At 37.2% G+C, this 24497-nt stretch overlaps 1 protein-coding gene across 1 annotated transcript in view; it reads left to right on the plus strand.

Annotated features, from left to right (window-relative positions):
- The window catches only part of Ptp99A (Protein tyrosine phosphatase 99A), a 179333-nt gene that overhangs the window by 95702 nt on the left and 59134 nt on the right, over positions 1–24497 (plus strand). Inside the window, exons 8-9 of the mRNA XM_089088211.1 lie at positions 11083–11261; positions 22033–22220. Coding sequence (XP_088944337.1) covers positions 11083–11261; positions 22033–22220 — 367 coding nt within the window. The remainder of the gene's footprint in view (positions 1–11082; positions 11262–22032; positions 22221–24497) is intronic.

Genomic DNA, 24497 nt, shown 5'->3' on the forward strand with positions numbered 1-24497 from the left:
GTGAGTTGCCAAAATGACTTCAGGAGACAATGCAGTTCTAGTCCTTCATAGAGGAAACTAGCAAATTTAGTTTACAAATACCATCACAGAGTGGAATTTTTGCCTCGATAACATCAAATAGATTCCAATGCCAGTGTCTTCGCTTTATATTTTCCATTTTCATGCTTTGACCTGGTATAGTTCACTTATGATCATTGTCCTTGCTGGACTTTAAGGTTTCTAACAGCGACGGAGATAGAAGAATTCCGAAGGATTGAGATAAACATCATATGTAAATGATTATATTTAATGATCATAGGTGCACCAAGAGTGGAAGGATAGTTGAATCTAAAGCCCAAGCGTGGTTGATTTCCTGACATCTGGTATACATATGCAGAACCGTTTCTAGGGGGGCAAGCGGGGCAGTTTCCATGGGCGTGGTGACTAGGGGGGGGGGGCCGGGGAATGGCCCACATTGATCCAATTTTTCACTTTAATTCAGATTTTTTTACTTATATTTATGTCGGGGGAGGGGGGAGGGGCTGTAATTAATTTTGCCCCTGGCGCCACCTACCCTAGGAACAACTCTGTAAATCTGTGGTGCACATTGCAACTGTGGTGGAACTGTGCCAAGCGAGGCGGAACTGTTTTCCACCATGCTTGGTACTCTTGGAACGTGCCACCTGGTGTACATAATTTCTTGGAGTCGGCCACCCCTCGTTTAAAGCAACACCATCGGTAAAAATTCAAACATTAATAATCTGCGGAATCTTAAAGACAGCGCTACACCTTTAAGAGAAATCAGAAACTTCTTGAGCTGTTTGATGCTGCATGTTTATATTCATTTGTTTTCCTGTTCACCCTATTTTTTAAACTAGGGTGAACAGTTTTTAAACTAGGATAGTTTTTAAATTTGGTTTCCGCTACTACCAAAACTGCCGAACTGCATATGAAGGCATTTCTCACTAAAAATTAGATCTTCCATTTTGCCTAACTTTTATAAGTAAATGTATATATTGTTTTAAGTTTTCGGTTCAAATAACCAGATTTTATTTTCAATTTCCTTGATACTTGAAAACAGAAAAAATAAAACAGTCGCCTAATGTTCCCTGGAGTCATTTTTCGAAGTTTCTTTTCAGAAAGTTGCTAAAACCACTATAAATCAGTGCTTTTATTTATTAATGTGTCAAGTCACCAGCTTTCTGTTCTCTTTTCCCCCGCTAGAGATCATGTCAAAAACCAGCGCATAATATCTACGTTATCCAGACTAGGGGCCACGGAATAAGAAAATACAGCGTATCAATAAAAGGGGAAATTCTGTCAAAACTGAATTAGTTTTAACAGGTTTTCTCTTTTATGGCTATAAGTTACAACAAAAAAGTTTAAATGTTTTGATGTTCATTTGAGTTTGCTTTAAGAAACGAAATTATTGCAGTCATGAAAATAGGGAAAAGAAAACTTGTAAATTTCTAAAGGTTTTATGTTTTTTAATATTCTACGAGGGTTGTCAAATTAATGATACACGCAGTCACTATAGTCTATACACAGGACTCTTTCGAGATGGATTGGGTCCTGGACATGGCCTTATCCAGGAGGGGGGATAGGTATTTAAACCCTCCCCCCTAAATGTTTGTCCGACTCGTAAAAACGTAACAAAAATGCATAAAACACATTTTTGATGCGTTTATAATTTTTTTGTAAATCTCTTCGACCCCCCCCTCGAAACAAAAACCTGGATATGACTCTGGTCATGGACTCAACCAGAGAGAAGGGGGGTATTGAATGCTAGGGGGAAATCCCATGCCTTTGTAAAGAATCTCTAGCTAACACCCATGAAGTTACAGGAACGGAAGGAATAAATTGCCAGTAGTGCATGGGTCGAATGAAAGGGGCTAGCGCTCCAAGTGGCCCCCAGGGAGGCTTGGATCTAAAACTGAGGTACAGGGGCTAATTTCTTTGTAGGTCAACGCAAATGAATCTGTCAAGTATAGCAGTGCGTCTTGGGTATTAGAAGTTAAGACCTGCACTCAACGTTCCCCTTCTCTTCTACTGCAGTTGTATTTATGGCTTGCCTACAATACCGTACATTGGGGGCCAAACGGCCCCCAGGGAGGCTTGGAGCTAAAACTGAGCCACGGGGGCTAATTTCTTTGTAGGTCAATGCAAATGAATCTGTCAAGTATAGCAGTGCGTCTTGGTATTAGAAGCTAAGACCTGCACTGAACGTCCCCTTCCCCTCTACTTCAGTTGTATCAATGGCTTGCCGACTATACCGTACATTTTCTCAAACGTGTCGACAATAGATTCCATTTAGTCTTAAATGTTCTGTTCGGTGGAAAAAAAAAGTCACTAAAAATTTCAAATTATAAACTTTTCGCTCATACATTAAAAAATAATAAATTTTAATGTGGATTCCCGCATTAAGAAAAGACAATTTTTGTACTGTGCCCTTTGAGGCTCAAGCCAAGGGATTCCTGTCCCATCCCCCACCATCGAAAAAGTTCTCTACCCCCTTGACAAATTTTCTTACCCCTCCCTCCTACAAAGCTTATAGATGCAAAAACCATGCTATACAATTATTTTGTGTCAACGTCGTCAAAATTCAAGGATTCTTTAAGGTGAAGAAATGGAAATGTGTTATTCAGTCTTTTATGTGGGATCCTTGGTCGTTTTTCGAGACGGGACTTTCTGGTATTGTATCTCGGTTTTGAGATATTATAGTTTAACAGTTTAAGATATTATATGAATATGTTACTACTACTACTAATCCTAACAACTCACTGCAGCACCAAGCCGCCTGATGCCAACACAGCTAGGCTCGCTCCTCCTCCATCCAAGTCAATTCAAAGCCTCCCTCTTTACGCAATCCTAGGAAGTTCCCATTTCCTTTACATCTTTCTTTATCACATCCTCCCCAACCACGGACGACCTGCTTTCCGTTTAGCCCAAGGCGGATGGCCAAAAAGGACAATCTTTGGCAATTTGTCATCCTTCATCCGCAGAACATGCCCTGGTCATCTCAACCCATCTCTTGTTATAGCCCTAGAAAGCGGGATTCAAGCACGCTTTTCGTAGAGCCTACTGTTTGAAATACGGTCAGTCAGCCGGGTACCGAAAATAATCCGTAGGTAACTTCTTTAGAAAAAGTCCAGCTAACATTCATCCGTTTATCGGAGTGCCCGCGCTTCAGAACCAGATTTGACCACTCTCGTCACTGTAGCTTCCAATATTCTAATATTGGTTTATAAACTTATCTTCCGATTCTTCCAAACTTTTTTTTTAACTGTGAAAAACGACCCCGAAGATCACGATTTTTACTTTTAAAGTCTTTATTGCCCTCACCACCTCTACTAATAGTGTTACCATGATAGGTAGAGCTGTTCGCTAGATCAAGCATTTCGTTACACAGCGTCACCTTTTCATCTTCACTTATTCCTTGCCTTAATGACTTAATCCTGATAACATTTATTTTCAAGCCTATTCTAGAACCTTGAACTCGCAAAACCTCTAAAAGTTCATTCATTTTGCTCGTACTTTCATCTAGGATGCTTAAATCATTAGCATAAGTCCAGGAGAGCTTTTCCTCCCCATTTGATTCCGTGGTCTCCCATTCCCTTTCCAGTTCTCCTTAAGACAAAGTCCATTAAGATTATATATGTAAAGCGGGATAGAACAAAACCCTTCTTTACTCCTGATTTAACAAAACCAGCTGCTAACCTTATTTCCTACCTTAACCGCAGCAGTGTTATTCTCGTACATATCACTAATCACTTTAATGTATTTGTCTGGTATACCATCAAAGGTGTTTGATAACTCAGGCACTTCTCAATTATTAATCTAAGAAAGTTTTTACTTTGGCCTTTTATAAAGCTTTTATTAGTCGACCTTTGTTTGAGAACATGGGTGTGATGTGACTGCTCCTAAATAATTTACCTTAGGCTTTTTCTTTTTATTACTTTAGGTGGCAAATTTAGAGATAAATGATTGATTATTATTATTTAGTATTAATTTTTAAGAGGGGCCACTGGCTTTCAGAAATCACGTGCATGAAGTGGCGCGTGCCAAGCGTGGCAGAACTATCCCAAGCGTTTCAAGACGTGCATGGGTTTAGAAATGCGCCGGTACTCCGGTAAAATCTGGTGGTGAAACGTTGGTAACCTCTTGATTTTTAACTCTCATTATTATTATAGCTGTTATTCTGATTTTTTATTTATTTTGAACTTTCCATGAGGTGAACTTGTTTCAGAAGGGAGGTGTGCTATGCCTTCAAATCAGGGCGGTATCCAAGATTCTTTTCGGGGGGGGGGGAGGTTACCAAAGAATTTGTTTTGGGGAGGGTATACAAAAAGAAACTTTAAAAAACGTATCAAAAATTTGTTTATATTCATTTTTGTTTCGTTTTTTACGAGACGGACAAACATTTCGGGGGGCGGGACAAACCTCCAACACCCCCCACTGGATACGGCCTTGCTTCAAATAATTGATCTTTGCTTTCTTTTCTATCAGTACATATGGCTGCCTATCTTGACAACTGTGATTATTTAGTTTGAGCACCATACATCTTGCAACTTTTATCGTAGTTTTTACTCTTGAAAATCCCAGGTTAAAGAATTTTACCTTTTAACCTTTCAAAATTGATTAATAAGCTATGGAACAATGAAGTCTATTTATGGTCAATTTGTTCTCTTGCTTTCAGACAAAAGGGAGCTGTCAGTAAAATTTCATTGTTTAATTTACTGCATTAATAGGTGCCGCTGTTGCCCAAATAATCGATAGCTTTCTGCGTTTTCATATGTTAATCTTTGATATTAGCGTTTCAATGTGATGAATTTTTATGCTCGTTATTTCACAGCAGGTTCTTGCCACTGATATTTGAGATGACCAATAAATTTATACTCTTTGCCAATGGCGCCAGACAAGTGTTCTAGTTTTTTAGGGGGGGGGGGCAATAGTGACAAAAATGGGCATATTATTTTGAGAATACGAGATTTATGAAAATTATTTTGAAAATACCCAAAGTTCGAGCGGAGATGGGCTTAAGACTTCCCTCTTCCCCTCTGTACTAGAAACCTAGAAACTCTCTACTAGAAACCTTCCCCTCTGTACTAGGGTACTAGAATAGTACCCTAGAAACCTGGTATGCGATGGGGGTTAAACTTGTCAACTCCTGCGTAGGTCTATTTTGAACAATCTGTTGGAATGACAGAAAATAATTATGGCACAGGACTGACGTAGACGAGAGGGGCTCCTTTGAGCCTGAGTCCCACCACGTAATTTCAATGTCTATACAATCGTTCACATTTTAATTTTTTCTAGTCTACATTGGGGCTCTGAGGTTTGGGGTTTTGCTAAAGCAGCTAAGCTAGAAGTAGTTCAGCTAAAATGTTTTAAGAGAATTTTTGGCTTGAAGGATTCATTTAGTTCAGTGGTACTGAAAGGAGATTTGGGGCTTTTCACTTTAAGGAGTGTTAGATTGGTTAGAATGGTAAAATTCTGGGAGAAGATAATTAGGCTACCTAGAGTTCGGCTTCTTAAGTCAGCTTATTTGGAGAGCTTGAAGAACGGTAGACATGATTCTTGGCCAAATCAGGTCAAGAAAATACTGGACCTTTGTGGACTTTTGGAGATGTGGAATGAAGGAACAGGCCCTATGGGTGAAACCGTTTCAGCATGGAAGGAAATCCAGCGAACCCTAAATTACCAAGAAATCCAAGAGTGGCAAGCTCATAAGGACCGATCTATGTCTTTAAGGTTTTACTCCAAAGCCAAAGACTGTTGGGGGGGGGGAGGAGGAGGTTTATTTTAAATTTGGTTTGAATAAAGAGGATTTGAAGAATTTGTTGTTGGTAAGAGTGGATAGTTTGGATTTAGGTGAGAGAAGGAAATTTTTGTGAAAGTTTAGGCTGGCGGCTGGCCATTATTTTTGCCCTATGTGCGGACGTGTGATTGAGAACTTATTTCATTTTGTATCTGAGTGTGAAGAGACAGCTGCTGTCTGAGTTGCGGAATGAATGTTTTGGACGAGTGTTTGGGAGTGAATGCTGGTTAATTGAGCGGATGGCTGAGAGGAACACATGTGCTATTAAACAGTTGTGTAACTTTCTTCGTTTAGGGATTAAGCATAGGGAATCATTTTTGAGGGAATAGCCTGTTACTGTTTTTAGGATTTGAATTTTATTATTATTAGTGTTTGTTGGTTAATTTGTTCAACCTCGATATGTTTCTTTTTTGTCGTTTTGTTGTTCTTTTTTCTTTTTTGATTTTTATTATCTAAAGTTGTATTTTTTTCCTGAGCTTTGTTTGTAGACTGTATTATGTGTTACTATAGCCCACAGGCTTTTTGTAATAAATTTTATCTTATCTCTATAATCCACCTGTTTATTTATTTATTTTTTAGCTTTGCCGTTCCAAAATGCTACCTCCCTTAAAAAATCCTGTTTGCATGCCTGGATAATATTCTGCAGTCCATAAGTGCGACTGCATAAGAGTGGGGGGGGGGGGTGTTAAAGACTTAAAGATGTTCTTGCTAGCTGATAGTCAATATTTTCGGTTTGATATGATATAAATTTAGTTTTTTATAGGCTTATTTCTGGCTATCCAGGGAGAGATCTTTCCCTTGCCCTTCTCTTCTGATACCTCCTTTTTTCAAATAAATGCAGTAACAAGCGAATATGTATTATTATTGTTGACAATTCATCAGAGCAATAAGCTACCCGCTGCAGGGTTGCCACCACGGTCAGTTCTTTAAGTGCTAAAATTGCTCAAATTTGCGTGCTACACTGCAATTGTCGTTGCTATAGTAAAAAATTGACTGTAACAGTGATAAAATAGCACTTTCGTGCTATTTTAGCCACCCTGAGCACTTGCTACACTGCTACATACGATAAAAAGTGCTACAATAGCGGTTTCGCGTTACGGTTGGCAACCCTGACCCGCTGTCAGAACAGCTACACACGCTGCTCCTCCACCCAACTCAAATCAGAGCTCCACTCCCTAATCCCTTCTATGAAATTCCTACTTCATTTAGATATTTTCTTGTGATCTTTTGTCGCCCCATTTGAGACAAACAGAATTGCCAGAAGTCTTGGATGGCCAGAGACAGACAGAGTTGACAGAATTGCCAAGAAGTCTTGGATGGCCAAATAACAAAATTAAATTTAATTAAGAAATGAAATGAAAATTTAATTGACTTTATAAACATGGTTAGATGATATTTAAGTTCTGAGGCAGCTGTAGATTTGAAAAGACACACAAATTTTGCAGCAAAAAAAAAAAAAAAATCAGAAAATGCTTCTCGAGAACTGTGGCACAATGAAATATTCCCGGATTCAAAAATATTGTTTTATCAGTCCTAAATCTCCGTATTTTCTGGTGATTTAGTTCAGTATAATTTATTCTTCAACTTGAAAATAATTTTATTCTGTAATTATTATTGCTGCATGTATCGAAGTTGAAAAAATTTTGCTTTTAGCGTTTCGAAAGTAACCTGAAGGGCCAAACAAGCATAATGGAAGGTACTTATGCATTATAACTAAACCAGCGCTATAGACTGTACAAGGAAACCAGACAGAAAACCACACAAACGGGTATTTGCTAGATAAAATGATGGCAAAGTGTTGTTTCTCATTGAGTTTACAATATTTAAACGATTGTTTTTTTGGGGTTTAGGGGGGGGGGAAGGTACCAAGGTTAGGTTACGTTTTTAATATATGCTCTGCTTAACCACCCCCCCCCCGCTAGAGTGCAAATATATAGCCCAAATTTGTCTCTTAACCATTATATATTCATCCTATTTTATTTCATTAGCATTAACCAAACTTGACTTCTTTCGTGTATAGCGCTGGTTTAGTTATAATGCATAAGTACCTAATGGAATTTTACATTGGCTGAATTCTGCCTGGGTCGAGTTTTTCGGGTCAAATTTTATGCAGGTTGGGGTTTTAATGGATTGAAATTTGTATGAGTTGAACAGCTGAGGATATTACGATGGGTCTAAATCAAACTACAACTACTAAAGCAAATCAAAAGAGTTTAAGAGCATCATGGCTGTCAAAATGGCATAGATGCAACATCTCATAAACAGAATAGAACATTCGTTTAAATATTTTAGGGAATCTTGAGGAGGATGTTGAACTAAATCAACAGGCGCTATCTGCTCCAAACATATCAAGAGAGCATTTATGCAACATTTCAGGAAAGTTTGTGCAGATTTGTATTCCATTTACTTGAATAATGTTCCCCTTAATCGTCAATCCAAAGTGCTATAGCACAACTTTTATTGAAATTTATTGTAAAACTCTCGAAAATATAAATCGCAAGCAAAAATCATGACTGTCCAGGAAAAAAGCCAAAAAAAGCGTTACAAATATTGCTTTTATTAATCAATAGTAAAAGTGTGTCAACTGAAAACGAACAGAAATTAAAAAAAAATTCTTTAAAAGAAGTTTTTCACCAAAAAGTAAAGACCTACGTTAGACTAAAGACGAGCGGAAACAAAGTTAAATAATAATTCAAGCGTAAAACGAGCATAAATTGCTATCAATAGATAAATAGAAGCCATAACAAACTGAAATTGCAGTAAATAATCAAGTCCAACTCGAAAAGAACAGATATTGCCAAAACTGGGAGTTTAAATTGTCAATCTGCATTTAATGAGTTCTTTTTAGTAATCTGGGTTATTATGGGAATTTTGTTTCTTTTTCGTTGATTTTATGACATAAAAAAGAACACTGCTCGAAATATTTGTTTTCAGTCGAGTGTAAATGACATTCTGGTCTTCAGAAGGTATAGGTGTTAGACGTAAAATGATGATTTTTTCCTAAAAAAAACATAAACTGAGCGAACTAAATAAAAAATATATAGGAAATTATCTGGAGATAATGAAGATTTTTTGGACTGGGGCACAGTAAGCCGGTAGGGGGATGGAATAAAGACCAAAATACCGGCAAATCGTTTGAGCGAAAATCATTAAAGGCATTGAGGGATAAATTGCAAAAAATATAGACTTTAGGGGTATGATAAGCACCGGCCATAAGATCCTCCGCTCCTATTCTTATGCCTGGGCGAAGGCCTTCTTCGGAGTTTGGTTATAATTGGTTAGGTATTTAATATAATGGGTTTTAGGCGACCTGCTTCCATAATTCTCTCTTGTAGTTTCCATAATTTTGTTACTAAGGTATTATATTTTTATCAGATTTTGGTATATTTCATTATGATAACTTCACTTCTTGAGTGTGGTCGGGATAACACGTAATCATGGCCGTATCCAGGATTTTTCGGGGTGGGTGGGTTGGGGGGGGGGGTACACAATAAATTTTTTTGGGAGGGGGGTACAAATAAACTGTAAGAAACGCATCACAAATTTGTTTTATGTTCATTTTGGTTACGTTTTTTACGAATTGGACAAATATTTCGGGGTTGGGGGCCTTGCACGTAAGTACCCCTTCTCTTGTGTGCGTGTTTGTTTTCAATAATAAATTTTTCTCAAGTAAATATCAACCAATAAATTTCACCTGTTGCTAAAAATAGATAGCAGCAACGAATATATTTGCTTTCAAGCTACTCCGTTCTTTTCAAGATAAACGACTGTGGAATATGAATATAAAATTAGGTCATTAATCAACAAAGAAGGCGAAACCAGGAGCGGAAATAAGATGAAAAGCTTTTTAATTAAATCAAAAAAGACCGAAAAAATTGGATGATTACTAACAGCGTTTTGCCGAAATCTTACTGTGCATACATTATTATGGCCCATTTATGGCGACGTTGCTTTATTTGGAATAAAAGAAATGTTTTACTTTTAACATTTTTGCTCTTCAGCATTAGCAAGTTTTCTTTTAATTAATCTGCTGCACGTGCAGCATGTTGGCAAAAGGAGCGCGGAAATGGTCAAGTTTAGGAGATGAAATGTTTGCATACCGTTCATGGTAATGTAGTGTGGGTACAATGTATAGGTGTCAACTATATCTGAGCTAATAGGTATAGTTTGCAGTTACAGTTATTGGCAAGGGCGTATCCAGGATATTTGTTCAGGGGGGGGATTACATAAAAAACTTTTAAAAACGCATCAAAATTCGTTTATATGCATTTTTTACGTTTTTACGAGTTGAACAGAAATTTTGAAGGGGGTTTAGGTAACTGGGTATAGTTTTCAAACAAACTATGTTAATTTAGCATCAAAACAGAGTAACCCCTTAATAAAATTCAACATTTCAATATTTTTTTATTTAAACACATAATGAAGAATAAACTAACACCCTCGCCCCCTAAAAGTCCCAATGATTTGCAACATAGGGGAACACAAATAACATTTACGCAAAACGAATACCAAGAAAGGAAAATGACAACCACAGACAAAATTTAAGTATCAGAACAGATTAACAGAAATAACAATAAATTAACAGAAATTAACAGAAATAACAGAATAATAATTAACAGAAATACTTTGTTCGATTAAAAATGCTTAATTTATTCGTCATGCGCTATAGATCGAACTGGCGGAGAGAAAATAGTAAATGAAACTAAAAACGGAATTATGAAAACACATTGTAAATCAAATAACAGTTTGCCGATTTCAAATGCAGAACATTCATTAACTTCAAAGTTACTTATCAAAAATCGTTATTATAATGGAATTTTTATAATTTTAGAAAAAAGTGGAAAGATCTTCGAAAAAGCAAGATCTTGATTCTCTTGTTCTATTCAGAAACTTCCAGAGGGTGAAAGTTCCAAGTTTAGGACGAGAATCATTGTCATAAGAGTTATGTTTCTAGGGAACCAGGGGAGTAGCTCTAGCATTTTCATTAGGGGGGGGGGCAAGAGGAGTCCATATCCGGATAGTCAAGGGGCATGGGCTATAATAGTTTTTCCTCCAATTATCGGGAGGGGTAACTGCCCCCCCCCCCCCCCGAAACGACGTCCCTGTACGGAACCCGACTTCCGTTGGCAAGAACATGTCATACGTATAATTTTTGAATTCAGCTAGCAGCACTGTTCGGGAAGGAAATACATTAATGTGTATTGTTTATTTTTCTGAGGAGAAAACTTTCCATTATCTCAATATTCCCCGGAAACAAATTTTCAAAATATTTTTGTTTTTTTCAGGGAAGGAGAAGATGGAGAATGGAGCGAAAAGGGTCTCGCCACCGACAACAATGGAACTAGCTATCAAGTCTCTGGACTCCTCCCCTACACTGTTTATAGCTTTCAAGTGGTTGGCGTCAACTCAAGAGGGCCTAGTCTTCCAAGCTTAGCTTCTTATTATATGGTCACTCTTAGGGAAGGTAAGACACCTACTACCAGTCATGTGCAAATTATGCTTTTTGGGAGTGGAGGGGTGAATTTGAAATAATGCCGAAAATAAGGTAATCATACTAAGTTAAATACGAAATTAAAGGGGAAATCGTCAAGCTCAGAAGATTTTAGGAGCATGGGTCCAGATGTGCCCCCTCTGTATGTTCCTATCGACCGATCCTGCCTGTGGGGGTGCAGGGGAAATGTTTCCTTTGTGATTCGGTCAAAAGAACTACCTCCTAAAACAGAAAAGTTTTAGAAAAGGAAAAGTAAAGCAGAAAAAATACACTTGTTTGTATTTTTAGTTCCGTTTCTTCTAGGAAAATCTTCCTTGGTATCAACAATATCACTCCTTCCCCATGCTTTAGGCAAGGGGCGTCGGTTGGGGGTGTCAAGGGGGGCAGTTGCCCCCCCCCCAATAAGATGGAGAAAAATAATTATACATCCCATGCACTTTGACTATCCAGATATGGACCCCTCTTGCCCCCCCCCAATAAAAATGCTAGAGATTCACCCCTGCTTTAGGCCACTAAAATTTCTTGATTCAGCCTTTGAAAAAAGAAAAGAACTCCAGTAAAACAATTATATCTATATATTGGCGTTCCTAAAACGAAAGAGGATATTGAACACTTCATTCAACAAAAAGTTTAAAAATCAGAAAGATACCTTTATGCCAAACGTAACGTTTGAAGCGGCACCTGAGACCTAAGGGCCCTTTGGCTCACATATAACAATAAAAAGACTTTCTTCCTCACAGAGGGAGATGTTGACTCTTGAGGTAAGTATAGCCGATAAACTGACACGACTTTGTGCTGTGTTGACTTCAAATGGGCTTTTGGCGCGACGAGTTCGCAGTAATAGTAGTTTAGAGAAGTTTAATGTTTAGCTGTGTATATTTTTCATTGGGGGCGGGGGAGGCAAACCATGATCTGGACAAATAAATCTTCAGTGCATCAAATTGCAGACTGGCCAACGTAATTGTTTGGATTATTTGCCAAATGGAAGCTACCCAGCAATGGAATATAAAATTAAAAATCCAATAAAAATTGTGTCTAATTGATGCAATTAAATATTGTCGATTTATTTACGATTGAACTAATTGAACATAACTAATACAAATAACCTAATGTTATTTTGAAAATTAATTGACTTAATATAAAATAACTAACTTAATAACATAATTTAATTAAAATAGAAAATATATACAATATAAATAAATAAATATAATTAACTAACAAGCAATATTAGCGACTGTTAAATTAGCAAAATTTTAAGCACTGTAGATTAGAGGGTTCAGTGCCAAAGTGCATTAAGCCTAACAAAATAATTAACTTTGATTCTTGCAAATGAAAATAATGCACTCCATTCTTTCAATCATTTAGCTTAAAAACATCGGTAAACAGTGTGATTTTATACATTTTTCTCGTTGAAATTCTTGAAGAAACAAATACTTTCCGCGAAAAGCCTAAAACGCTTATTTTGCCTTTTCTAAAAATATGAGATGCACCTTTTTGTCTTGGGATATATAATATGACGTTCTAGAGCTAGACAAAATACGAAACTCTGTCTGGGTATGACTTTCTTTGGAATGTCTACCAGTTTTCCAGTTTCGTGTTTCTTGCTGGGATTGGATTTGAATAGCCTCACCATTTATATGATTCAGCATGTATTTTAACTTTTTTTTTACAGTTAGTTATGACAATTTGTCAATCCCGATTGATTAAGCACGCGTACAGAGGGGCCCTATTGCGCTTTCGCCCCCCTAGAATCTCAAATTTGTTTGGGCCGTTCTTGTAATATCTAGTTTTTTCTTTTATTTCTATAATTTGTTGCATTTTTATAGTGTTTTATATTTTCTAGATGATTCGCCTGTTTTTACAATTTTTCGATTGAACCCCCTCTGTAGTTTCACCCTCTCTTTAAAAATCAAAATCCTGGGTGTACCACTGTCTATTCACAACAAACTAACGATGCTACAATCTCCATTACTCAAAACAAAAATTATATAGTCTGTATTTAAAACTTTCATCTAAGCTTTATATACTATTTTAAAGAGCTATGGCAATATCCTTCGCTTTTATTTACAAATCACTAATCACGAAGCTATCAATTTTTCAAGCACTATGTTTTATAAATTAATTAAACTCGCTTCACACCCTCCAAAGATGATTTTCCAGGCTACTTAACTTCTTAATTGTTATGATAGATATAAGTTTTCCTTCTGCCTTTTTAAAAGAGAATTGGAATTTAAAGTACGGTATGTTGTAAACTAGGATAGTTTGGACACCAAAACCTTGAATAACACGGTGTGGACTTAATTATGGAACACTATAAAGGTCCCTTTTAGTCATAGCGTAGCTGAAAAGTGTATTTGAATGCAAACTTTCGTAACTCAGGAGGCAGGGCTAGCTTAGTCATAATATACCAAAGCATTTTACATAACTAGCTTCTAAAAATGAGCTGACCCCCCCCCCCCCTCTAGCCAGGTCTTGATGACTCCCCTGAACTCTGCTGCTATTTTAATGAACTACTGGTGACTATGTCTTGCTTTTAGTTTTGATTGAAATTGTATGATATTACCCAATCTACTCTCTTTAATCTATAACGCATGCAAAATTACACAAGGTGACAAATTACTCTGAAGAGCTAAAAAAGGGCATGGAACCAGAAACAGCAACAATCATTTTGAATTTCAAACGAAAATGTTGCACAAGGCGAAAATGTTAGAAGACAAAGCGAAGTTACAGTGGAATGAAGGAACGTATTGGTTTAGCGTGCGTCAGTCTGTGAAGGATAAGCAGAAAAGAGGAATTGACTTCACGCCCGAATTACTTAGTTCAATTGAAATGGCTGATTCTTCACACTAGAATGACCTTGCCTTAGACCTTAGATTTGCCTGTGTCACCAGAGGCACCCAGGGCATCCACGCGACTTCGCCAATCCTTACAGAATTGGGCAGCTGCGTATATGTCTTCCCAATCGGGTTGAAGAGAAGCATGGATACTGCGCAGATCAGACTGGTATGTTCGTCGCAAAGTGTTCGTAGGTCTTCCCCGTCTTCGACTTCCGTTTAGGCGCCAACGTAAAGTGGCTTTTGGGATCTGAGTGTCCTGCATTCGTAGGACATGGCCCAAGTATCTCCACCTCCGAGCTCTAATGATATCAGTCACCAGAGGCTGGTTGGCAAGTTTGCGGACTTTTTCATTTGTGATTCTGTCTGACCAATGAATATTTAAAATTCTTCGAAGACAATTGTTCTCGAATGCAAGGATTCTCTTCTCCTGTTGTTAGTTAAAACTCCGGACTTCGGCTGCATAACGGAGGACCGGGATGACGTTGCTGTTGAACAGCCATAACTTAAGCCGGTTCGAGCAATTTTTCGACTTCCATATGCTCTTTGGCCTATTGAAGGCAGCGTTCGCCCATGGGTGTATTGAAGGGGGGGGCAGAGGAGGTCAGATGCCCCCCTAGAACTTCAAATTTACACTAGATATGGTTGAAAAAGCAGTTGAAAAAAGGTAGATGGTTAAAAAAGCAGTTGATAAAAGGTAGATGGTTGAAAAAGCTGGAAATAAACAGCTGGAATCACAGAATGAAAGTCATCCATAATGTCTTGGAAAGATTTATCTCTAATACAAGACGATTGATTAATGCTGAAGCTTATTGATGATTTGTGATTTTTGGTGATTAATAAAGATTTCATAGGTATGATAGAACTTGCTGGCAATGTAATGTTTTTTAAACTGCCAATATAACTTCAGCCCCCACCCCTCATCATAGAATTGGCTGCCCTCCCCCCTAGAGAAGAAGCTGCGTACGCCCATGCGTTCGCCTGATCTATTCTGGTCATTATTTCTTTGAATGTTGATCCCATAATCTCCACTATGATTCCATGGTACCTGAATTGCACGACCTGTTCAACATCCTCATTTCCACATCTGATATGAAGTGCGGAATCAGTGGTCACCATTGCTTTGGTTTTGCTTGAATTTATTCTTAGGCCAAGTTGGCTTGCCGTTTAGCTGACCCTGTTTAGAAGCTCTTGCAGACGTTGCTTGCACGACTGTAGCATTGTAATGTCATCTGCAAAGTCTAGGTCACCAACTGTCACTTCGGCTAAAAAATTGTTTGATACCATCGGTCGCGGAGTTGCGGAGAATGAAGTCGATGATTATCACGAACAGTAACGACGATAGTACACAGCCTTGTTTGACGCCAGATAGAATTTGAAAGTATCGGGTTTGTCCTTCGGGTGTCTTGATGCAGCACTCGCTGTCCTCGTAAAGAGCTATGATAATTGCGAGGATTTTACCTGGGATCCCGTAATAAAGAAGGATATTCCACAGACTTATCCGATCTATAGAGTCGAAGGCGTTTTCAAAGTATATAAAAATAATATAAGCTTTGAATGCCATTCCTGGCTTTCTTCAGTGAGGACTCGTAATGTAAATATATGATCGGTGCGAGAACGGTTCGGGCAGAACCCGTATTGTTCATCCCTTAGGTGCTTGAGCTCATTTTGGATCTTCCTCAGAATTACATGACACAGTAGTTTACCGGGGACCGAAAAAAAGCTTATTCCTCACCAGTTTCCTGGGACAGTGGCATCACCCTTTTTGAACAGGTGTATTAGTATGCTGCGCTTCTAATCAACTGGTACCTTTTCCTTTTCCCATATTATAGCGAAGAAGTCGGTCCAGAATGTTATTAGTGCTGCAAATTTATCCTAACTTTATGCAAATGAGACCTTTATCATCTCTGCTTATATACGGTCTTCTCCTGGGGATTTACCATTCATCAACTGCTGGCAGCTGCTTGAATTTTAAAGCACTTGGTGGCTCCACACTAATGTTTAGGGAGAAGGATGGCGCTGTGGAAATGTCGGGTGGCTCATCGGGTGCTGTTATGTTGAGGAGTCTTTTAAAGTGAGATGCCCATACCTCATTCACAGCTGCTGGTTCGGTCACGAGTACACCAGATGGGTCCCGAACTGGGCCGTTAACGGTACGCTTCTTTCCAAAAATGTCACTTTTGATCTGATGTAGGGCTGTAAGATCTCCTCTCTTGGCTGCTTCCTCAGCAGCCACACTGGAATGAAGGACTGTTATTGTGCTTCGTGAGTATGAGGATACTCAGGATGGAGAAAATGAATTCACGCCTGAACGTTTTAACCACCCCGGGATAGAATGAAGTTGTTTTAGCGTCAGTGAAAGATAAACAGGAAAGAGTAATTGAATTCATCCCAGAAAAAAACTCATGTGAGTGGCGTCACATTTATATAGCCTACATTCAAAGAGCAAAAACTGCATCATGTTTTTTCCTCTGGTGGTTGTATCGTTTTTAGTATCTATGACGCATGCAAAATTACAAAAGATGACAAATGACTCCGAACAGCTAAAGAAAAAAATAGAGAACAAGAAATAGCAAAAATTACATTGAATTGCAAACGAAAATGCTGCACAACGAGATCAGCGGTTAAAAGACATAGCAAAATTGCAGTGGAATGAAGGAACGTGTTAGTTTAGCCTGTGTGAGTCTGTAAAGGACAAACAGGAAGGAGAAATTGGTTTTTAGTATTTATGATACGTGCAAAATTAAATAAGATGGCAAATGACTCTGAGCAGATAAAAAAAGGCATGGAACAAGAAACAGCTAAAAATCACATTAAATTGCAAACGAAAATGTGACTTAAAACTAAAGAATAACGCAACAATTTTGCCATTGTGTAAATTAGATATTTCAGAAGTTACAATGGAATAAGGAACGTGTTATTTTGACTTATGTAAAGTATAATCAGGGAAAAAGGAATTTAAAAAGTGAAACAAACAAAAATACCACCCTAAATTTCGAAAAAACACCTTTGGTATATCATCATAAAGAAAAGAAAAAAAATCATAAAAAAAGAAGAAAAATATATCCGGAAGAGAAATGTAGAGGCAGAGATGCGATAGAAGTACAACATTACAAAGGTAGAGAGACCAGAAATTGGAAAAATTCAGCAGAATTGGTGCATGATAAAAATTTTTTAATCCGTGGGAATTTGAATGCAAACTTAAATTTTAAGGGTAAATTTAAAATCTATGAATTTTACATATATGAAATCCCAATAAATATGAAATCCTTCCTCTGCAGATTCTATTAAATTATACCTAATTTGGACTATAGATCTATTCTTAGAAGTTTGATTCACTCATCTCAGCAGTCAGCACCCTGCTGCTCGCGAGCTGCATGCGGCTGTCCCGTCGTCAAAGTGCTGCTTTTGAGAGATTCTTTCACACTCTGATTACGCATTTTCCACAACTAAAATGAGCTGTAAAAGAAAGAGCAAACACCTTAAAACTTCACAAACCGGCCCCACAAATAATTAAAATCGGAGGAACTCCATATAATTCATATAGTCATTTACACGGTAACGTATTTTACAAATTTGTTATTGGTTTATTTCCAAGTGCACGCTTTGGTCCGTGAGCAGCATTTCCGCTTACTATCGCACTCCGCAGTGCTATTAAATTACTTTTGAGGGAATTTGCAGTTTGTTGGGCAAAAAATGAAAGAAAATAGCACGAGGGAGAAATGCGAATACTGGATTTCAACTCTCTGGTGTAACAGTCCTAGCTACACCAGAGCCAGGTACTTGTTAATTATTCAGGACACCCAAGTTCTTGATCTGAAAGTGATATCTGAGAAAACCGGTTTCATAGCCACAAAATCGCGAATATTGGTGAATGACTCGCTTTTTGGTTGTTATGTATTTGGTTTTAATTCTTTTAATTTTGGTATTTTATCTAATTTTATTCATCTTTTCTTTTCTTTAATTTTCTAATTTTGGGTTTTCATTGGTCTTTATTGGTTTATTTTTTTACATTGACTCTCTGTGTTTATATTTGGGGTAAATGATGTGTTGGAAATCCCAAATTATGAATGAGCTTGATGACGTAGTCAAAGATTTTCTAATTGAGCCATATTTTTGCACAACATTTGTCTTTACAACATTCTTCTTGAGTTACATTTTTAAGTTTTTCGTTGGCTCTTGTAAATTCCTCATCATGCACCCTATCTGTCATCCACAAGATGCTCTTCAAAAACTGTCATCAGGATCGATAAAGATCATATCTAAGGAATGTCAACATTTCTATTGGAGTTAGACAGAGACTTATAATTTATGTGATATTCATTATCACAGTAATGAAGCAAGTCAGGTAAGTCTCTGGCGCAGTAGGCTACTGACTTACCGCAAGGGTATTTGATGAGCTTTTTTTTTATTAACCTATGACGCACCGTCCATTCAAATGATTCCCGTAGTTTTTTGGCTTGCTACCTTATTGTTTTCAAGTATATATCAAACCCTTTATTGTTTGACGTTTCCAAAGGACATAAAAGTTTCTTTGCAACAAGTAGATGGCATGAAATACATGTGTAGATAAATGTGCAATAAGGCCAACTGTAGGTAAGCTGATGAGATTAATCTAGGTTGAAACCATCAATGCGACCATTATAGTTTGACAATTAAGATATTTGGCCATGTTTTCGGTTCGGACCACTAAATACTCCCAAAACTCACTTTACGTTGCCAGCCACTAGGAAGTCGTAGCCAAAGAAGACCTATAAATACACTGTGTCGGACTTACCAAAGGGGAATATGGAACCTGTGCTTCTCCGTTCAACCAGAATAGCAGGACATCATTCCGGCTGCAAACCTGAGGGAGTATCTCGTTGATGCTGTGGGTGCCATTAGAAGCACAGTTTGTTCAAAGGTCTAAAGTAAGGCCATGAACCTTCTCCAAAGAGCCTAGGCCAAGTCTATAGTTATTAATACTGAAGCCCTAAGGCAAGCCAGGATTTCTGGTTATATAGATTTTATTGTCAAAACTCATCAAAAAGTAACTAATGAGTTTAATATTTTAACAAGTCTATCGTGCTTTGTCTCAAGACTGGAGTCGAAACCAGAGTTTAAACGTCTGGTGTTGAAACTTTCAGGGTCTTTTTAGAGGGGGAGGGGTAATGCAAATTTTCTATTTTGTGCAGGGAGTACGCGGTAAAATTTTTCATCCTGGTTCTTGCAAAATAATCTCTCCTAATGCCTTGATGTAGCCCCAGGCTATGAACAAAAAGTTTGAGGTTTTGTAATATTTTTTATATGTTCATAATGGCATTTTGTTCATAATGACAAATAATGCTAATTTGAAAAAAAGAACTGACAGCTTTTGTACATATGCTAGGATTATATCCAGGTATTAAGGGGGGGGCTTTACGCAACTGCGTCAGTATTGACTATTATATTTATAATAGATGATTTCTATTTGATTTCTATGTTATAAAGAAATTATACCAATACTAGTCGTATGATCCCATTGAGAACTGAAATCTTACAATGTGGGGGAAACCCAAAGGCATGGCAGCCCTGTCCTGAATGCTCCCAGAATAAGGACACAAGAGCAGCTTGAATTCTTCGGCTATCGAAGCCTTTTACAAAGTCACAAAAAAGATCTCTTTCTGATTTATTACGACCATTTAGTGAGAAATCTATGCAACTTTTCAACCTTACTGCTTAACTATTCAAATGTATACCTATAAATATACAGAATCATCAGTTTCATCAAAATGAAGGTGCTCGGCAGAAGCTGGCAAAGAAAAACTCCTGTCTATAATAACTTGTTTATGACAAATGAGACGTGATATATGGTTCCTTGTCAATGGGTCAGATGACTTTTTCTTATGCACTAAGCATCTATAAAAGCTCGCGTTAAATGAGAAACAAATCTCATATTATCCATAATAAATCAATAAAAATATGTTCACGAGGAAGATTAATTGGTCTGCTTCTGCTAAGGATCAGAGTTAAAAAATTTGTGTTCCCGCCAATTAAAAGTCGCTGTTCTTTTCCTGCTAGAAGAATATTCAGAATAATTCTTGTTTTCTTTAAATAATCGATAAATGTCGTTTTGTGGCCAAGGGTTCCACTTCCAGATAATTCGAATGAATTATCTAACATCCAATTGCTTTAATTATTGGCTTCAACATTGATTCTACATTTGTAAACAAATTGTTTTGATTTTGAGAATCTGCCACTCCTCATTAGGAGGGGAGGGGCTAGGGGTCCAATGTTTTCTTTCTTTGAAACGGATTAAAAACAGAGAAAAAATTTCAGTTTTCTTTATTTCTTGCTTTATTTTTGGACATTACTTATTTTTTTAGATGTTCTAATGACACTCCCCCCTCCACCCCAGAAATATGTGGACTGTTATGGACTCCCAAAAATACTTCGATCGGGGAGCTAACCGTTTTATAATTAGTCTCAAATTCATTATCAATAGGCTCAAGAATACTGAAACCTGGATCGAATCTCAAATCTGGATACTTCGGGGGATAGGGGGAGTAATATTTTTAATATCGTCCGACTATAATAGTATTTCAAAGTTTCCAGAGAATACGACATGGATTAAACTGCATCATTGTTAATTAATTTTACCTAAAACTGCAAAATCACTTGCCACCTTCAGAATAAATGCCTTTAATTTTCAATAGCAATATGTTTTGCATATAATCTTTTTGCATATGCGTATTAACTTTCGTATATTAACATTTTTGCAACATTTTTTTTGCATATGGTGAAGTCCCACCATAAAGAATACAGATGCATGAATGGGAGGGGGGGGGGTGTATTAAATAAGATTGCAATATTGTTTCAAACACAACAAATATTTCAATTTTTTCCTATTTCCATAAGTTATATGTTCCATTTATTTATTAGGTACATTTGCAAAGTACCCATGGGAGATTAAACTTGCTATTGATGCTTAAATACATTAGAGCCAAATCATTCCTAACAAAAGTACAAGTTTTCGTAAAAAAAAAAAAAAAAAAAAAAAAAAAAAAAAAAAAAAAAAAACGATACGAAACGAAACAAGATAATGCAACAAAAGAACTCTTAAAGACAGTTTAGTTTTGCTCACTTTGAGACTGTATTATATGGCAGCAACCTTGACCCAGTGCCTTGCCTTACCTGGACTGTTTTTGCCCCTGGAAACACCATTATTCTTTCGATTATCCTAATGATTTTTTCATAATTTTAATTGTGTGCATGTTGTAACGTATAAGACCACCCCCCTGGAAATATATCCACCGTATATGCCTTCCTCCGTTATTTAAGTAACATTTATCCAATTAGCCCCTTCTCCACCCTTGGCATGAATGTATTTTAGACTCTTTTTTTTCAGAAAATCAACCTTCCTGATATCTTTTGTGAAAGCCCTTTGTTATGTATACAGAAGCGATATGTGAGAATTGTTGTGAAAATATATTGAAGGATCCCAGAATTTTGGACTAAAAACGCACTTTCTTTCGTTATTGGACGCTAAAAAAAATTCTCTCACACCCATCTCCCAAAATATTGCCATTGTGCATCTGATTTAAATATATTGAAACAAGAATGAAATTAAATGCCATTTCGCAAGTTTTTTATTCTAACCTGAGTAGAGGGCTCTTGTGATCTGAATACCCCGACATCTGGTGAAATATAGGTAAAAAAGGATGCCCCAAACTTGGAAAGCCTGCGTAAAAAATGAGATGAATATATGTGTCCCTTAATACTATATACTGAATGAATAATCTTGTTTGTTCTATATGTATTTTTTTTTATCTACGGAGATTTTAAAATCTATTTCTATCCCTTTATATCTTTTATTTATTTCAAATTCTATAGAGAAAAGTAATCCTTCACTTTTAATATCTGGCAAGGCTAATCTTCTTTTCTTTTTCAAGTCCCGGATGGAAAACCTGTGATTACCTCCGCTTATAATGTCAGTTCAACTTCTATTCAGCTTGCTTGGAGAGCGCCAGCCAGGAATACGCTCCACGGGGAATTTTTGGGATATCGACTTGCCTACAGAGCTCGTGATGGGGATACGGATAGCGTTGAAGAAATATATATCAGGGATCCTTCAATTGAGGTAATTATTATCACTAGAACTTTTCCTCAGCTCTTGGCTTTTACGGCTGGGAACACTGTATGATGTTTTTCCCTGGAGAACATCCATTGGATTTCAGACTGTAGTATAGGCTTAAATATTATTTTTTCTTGATAATAATACGGTAATATCACTAATAAGTAGAGAGAAGCTAGAAAGCCTCGCCGGAATTTAATGTTGATTCTAAACCAAGAAGGGGCTAGAAAAAAAATGGATCCCCTCAAATGGATAAGGAAATTAAAAAAAAAGTTTTTAAAGGTCAAATATTGAGGAGTTTTCGAGCTCTCTGATATTCAAAATCGAACTCAACGAAAATCCAAGGTTTCAGTAATGTATAGGTTACTGTGCCTAATTTCATGAATACCAAAATAAGTATACAAAAAAAAAAAAAAAAATCACTGTTCCTTTCGACTCCAAAGGAGTGGTCTATTTTAGGTTTGTTCCGACTGGTGAACCAATCAACGCCAAAGTTTAAGCAAATTCAACGCCAAGTTTGTTCCTAAAATTCTACTTAAAAGGCATAAGAAACGAATCATCTGCGCCAGGTGCGAGATCAAAAACTTCTAAAACATAAACTATGAAAATTCTCCAGTAAATATCGCCTTTATGAGGACTTGCTATCTAACGAAGGGTGGCAACTAAACGCTCCCCCGGTTGCCTTACAGTCTTGATTTTGTCCCTGCCCGATTTTGTTTCGTTTCTTAAGATTAAACAACAAGGGGGTGGTATTCGGGGGCCTCAGAGAACATTAAGGTGACTGCATCAAGTTTACTAAAGAACCTCCCTAAGATGGGCTTTTGGGACGTATTCTCCTCAGGGTTGCCACCACGCTCAATTACAAAAGTAATACTTTTGTCCAAACTTGCGTGCTACGCTGAGACTTTCGGTGCTACAGTAAAAAAATTGACGGTAATAGTGCTAAAATAGTACTTTCGTGCAATATGTGGCAACCCGCACATGCTATAATGCTACACATAATGAAGTTGTGCTAAAATAGCACTTTTGTACTACAGATGGCAGCCCTGATTCTTCTGTGTTGGGAGAAGTGTGTTTAAACAGGAAGGATGTGTTTTAACGAATATTGGGCAATCTTAAGAATTGACTGAATAAATTTCCTAAAATAAGATAGGTGTTTTATTTCCTGGGCAGATCATGTATGCGATTCTCCACTACAGGTAATTAGTACCACCAGTTCTTTTTCATAGCATTTATGGCCATAGTACTGAAAGATATCGTTCCTGGGGGAATGTTTATGGGATATATGAGACTGCAGCATTTGTTGAAATGTCATTATTTCACAATATTAATGAGGCATATGCAAAAGATACCAAGCTTGAAAGCAATGCAACAAAATGATCATTGCTAGATAGCGTTGGCAGTTCTTTTAAGCACTAGCGCCAGTTTTCACTTTTCTAAGTTATTCATATTCTTTGGGCCAGGGATGCCAGGTTTTTTTTGCCATTGACTTTAGTCTATGACTTATATACTCCTAAAAAATTTATTTTAGGGGGGGGGGAACAAGCCGTGAAAATAGGTGGTGATAGACAGGGGCGAGAACAACTTCTTTTTTTATCGAAATGTGCAAAATTTTACTGAAAGATTTAAACTTCAGGGCACTTATAGATATCTAGTGGATACCCATAGTCTTTAGTCTCATAAGTTTCCAGTAGTCTTTTTTTTTAATGAATTCCACTATTTATTCAGAAACGTCTTTCTCTGTGCAAATGGCGGTGATTATCTTGTCCATGGCCCATTCACGGTAATACCCATTGATTTTTAAAGAGATAATAACAGAAGGCTTTGCGTAGGATTTGTTGTGGAGAGTAGAAATAATTACCCATTTGGAAATTGGTAAGGAGGATGAAATTCTTCCGTCGCTAAGCACCATCAAAAAGGATTAATTAGTATTATATGCTTAAGTATGAGGATATTAATATGTGTCACAATGCAAAAAATAAAAAAAATCACAAATCATATTTTTGTAAAAATTATTTTACTTTTGTCTCACCCTCCCTTTATGGGGAGTTAAAATTACTGAAAATATATAACAAGTGTAATCAGGCACGTACGTAGGAATCTGTTTTGGGGGGAGGGGCAAATCCTTCAAGTCCCTTATTCGGTGAGAAATATCAGAAAATTATGGGAAAATAAAAAAAATCATGAGATTTCGGGGGGGGGGAGGGGCCGGAGCCCCCCACCTGCGTACGTCCCTGAATGTAATGTTTTGTAATTTTTCGACGAAACTATGACCATTTTCCC

This window comes from Artemia sp. Qi Xiang Cuo, chromosome 1 (genome assembly GCF_049724085.1).
Source record: "Artemia sp. Qi Xiang Cuo chromosome 1, ASM4972408v1, whole genome shotgun sequence".
NCBI lineage: Eukaryota > Metazoa > Arthropoda > Branchiopoda > Anostraca > Artemiidae > Artemia > Artemia sp. Qi Xiang Cuo.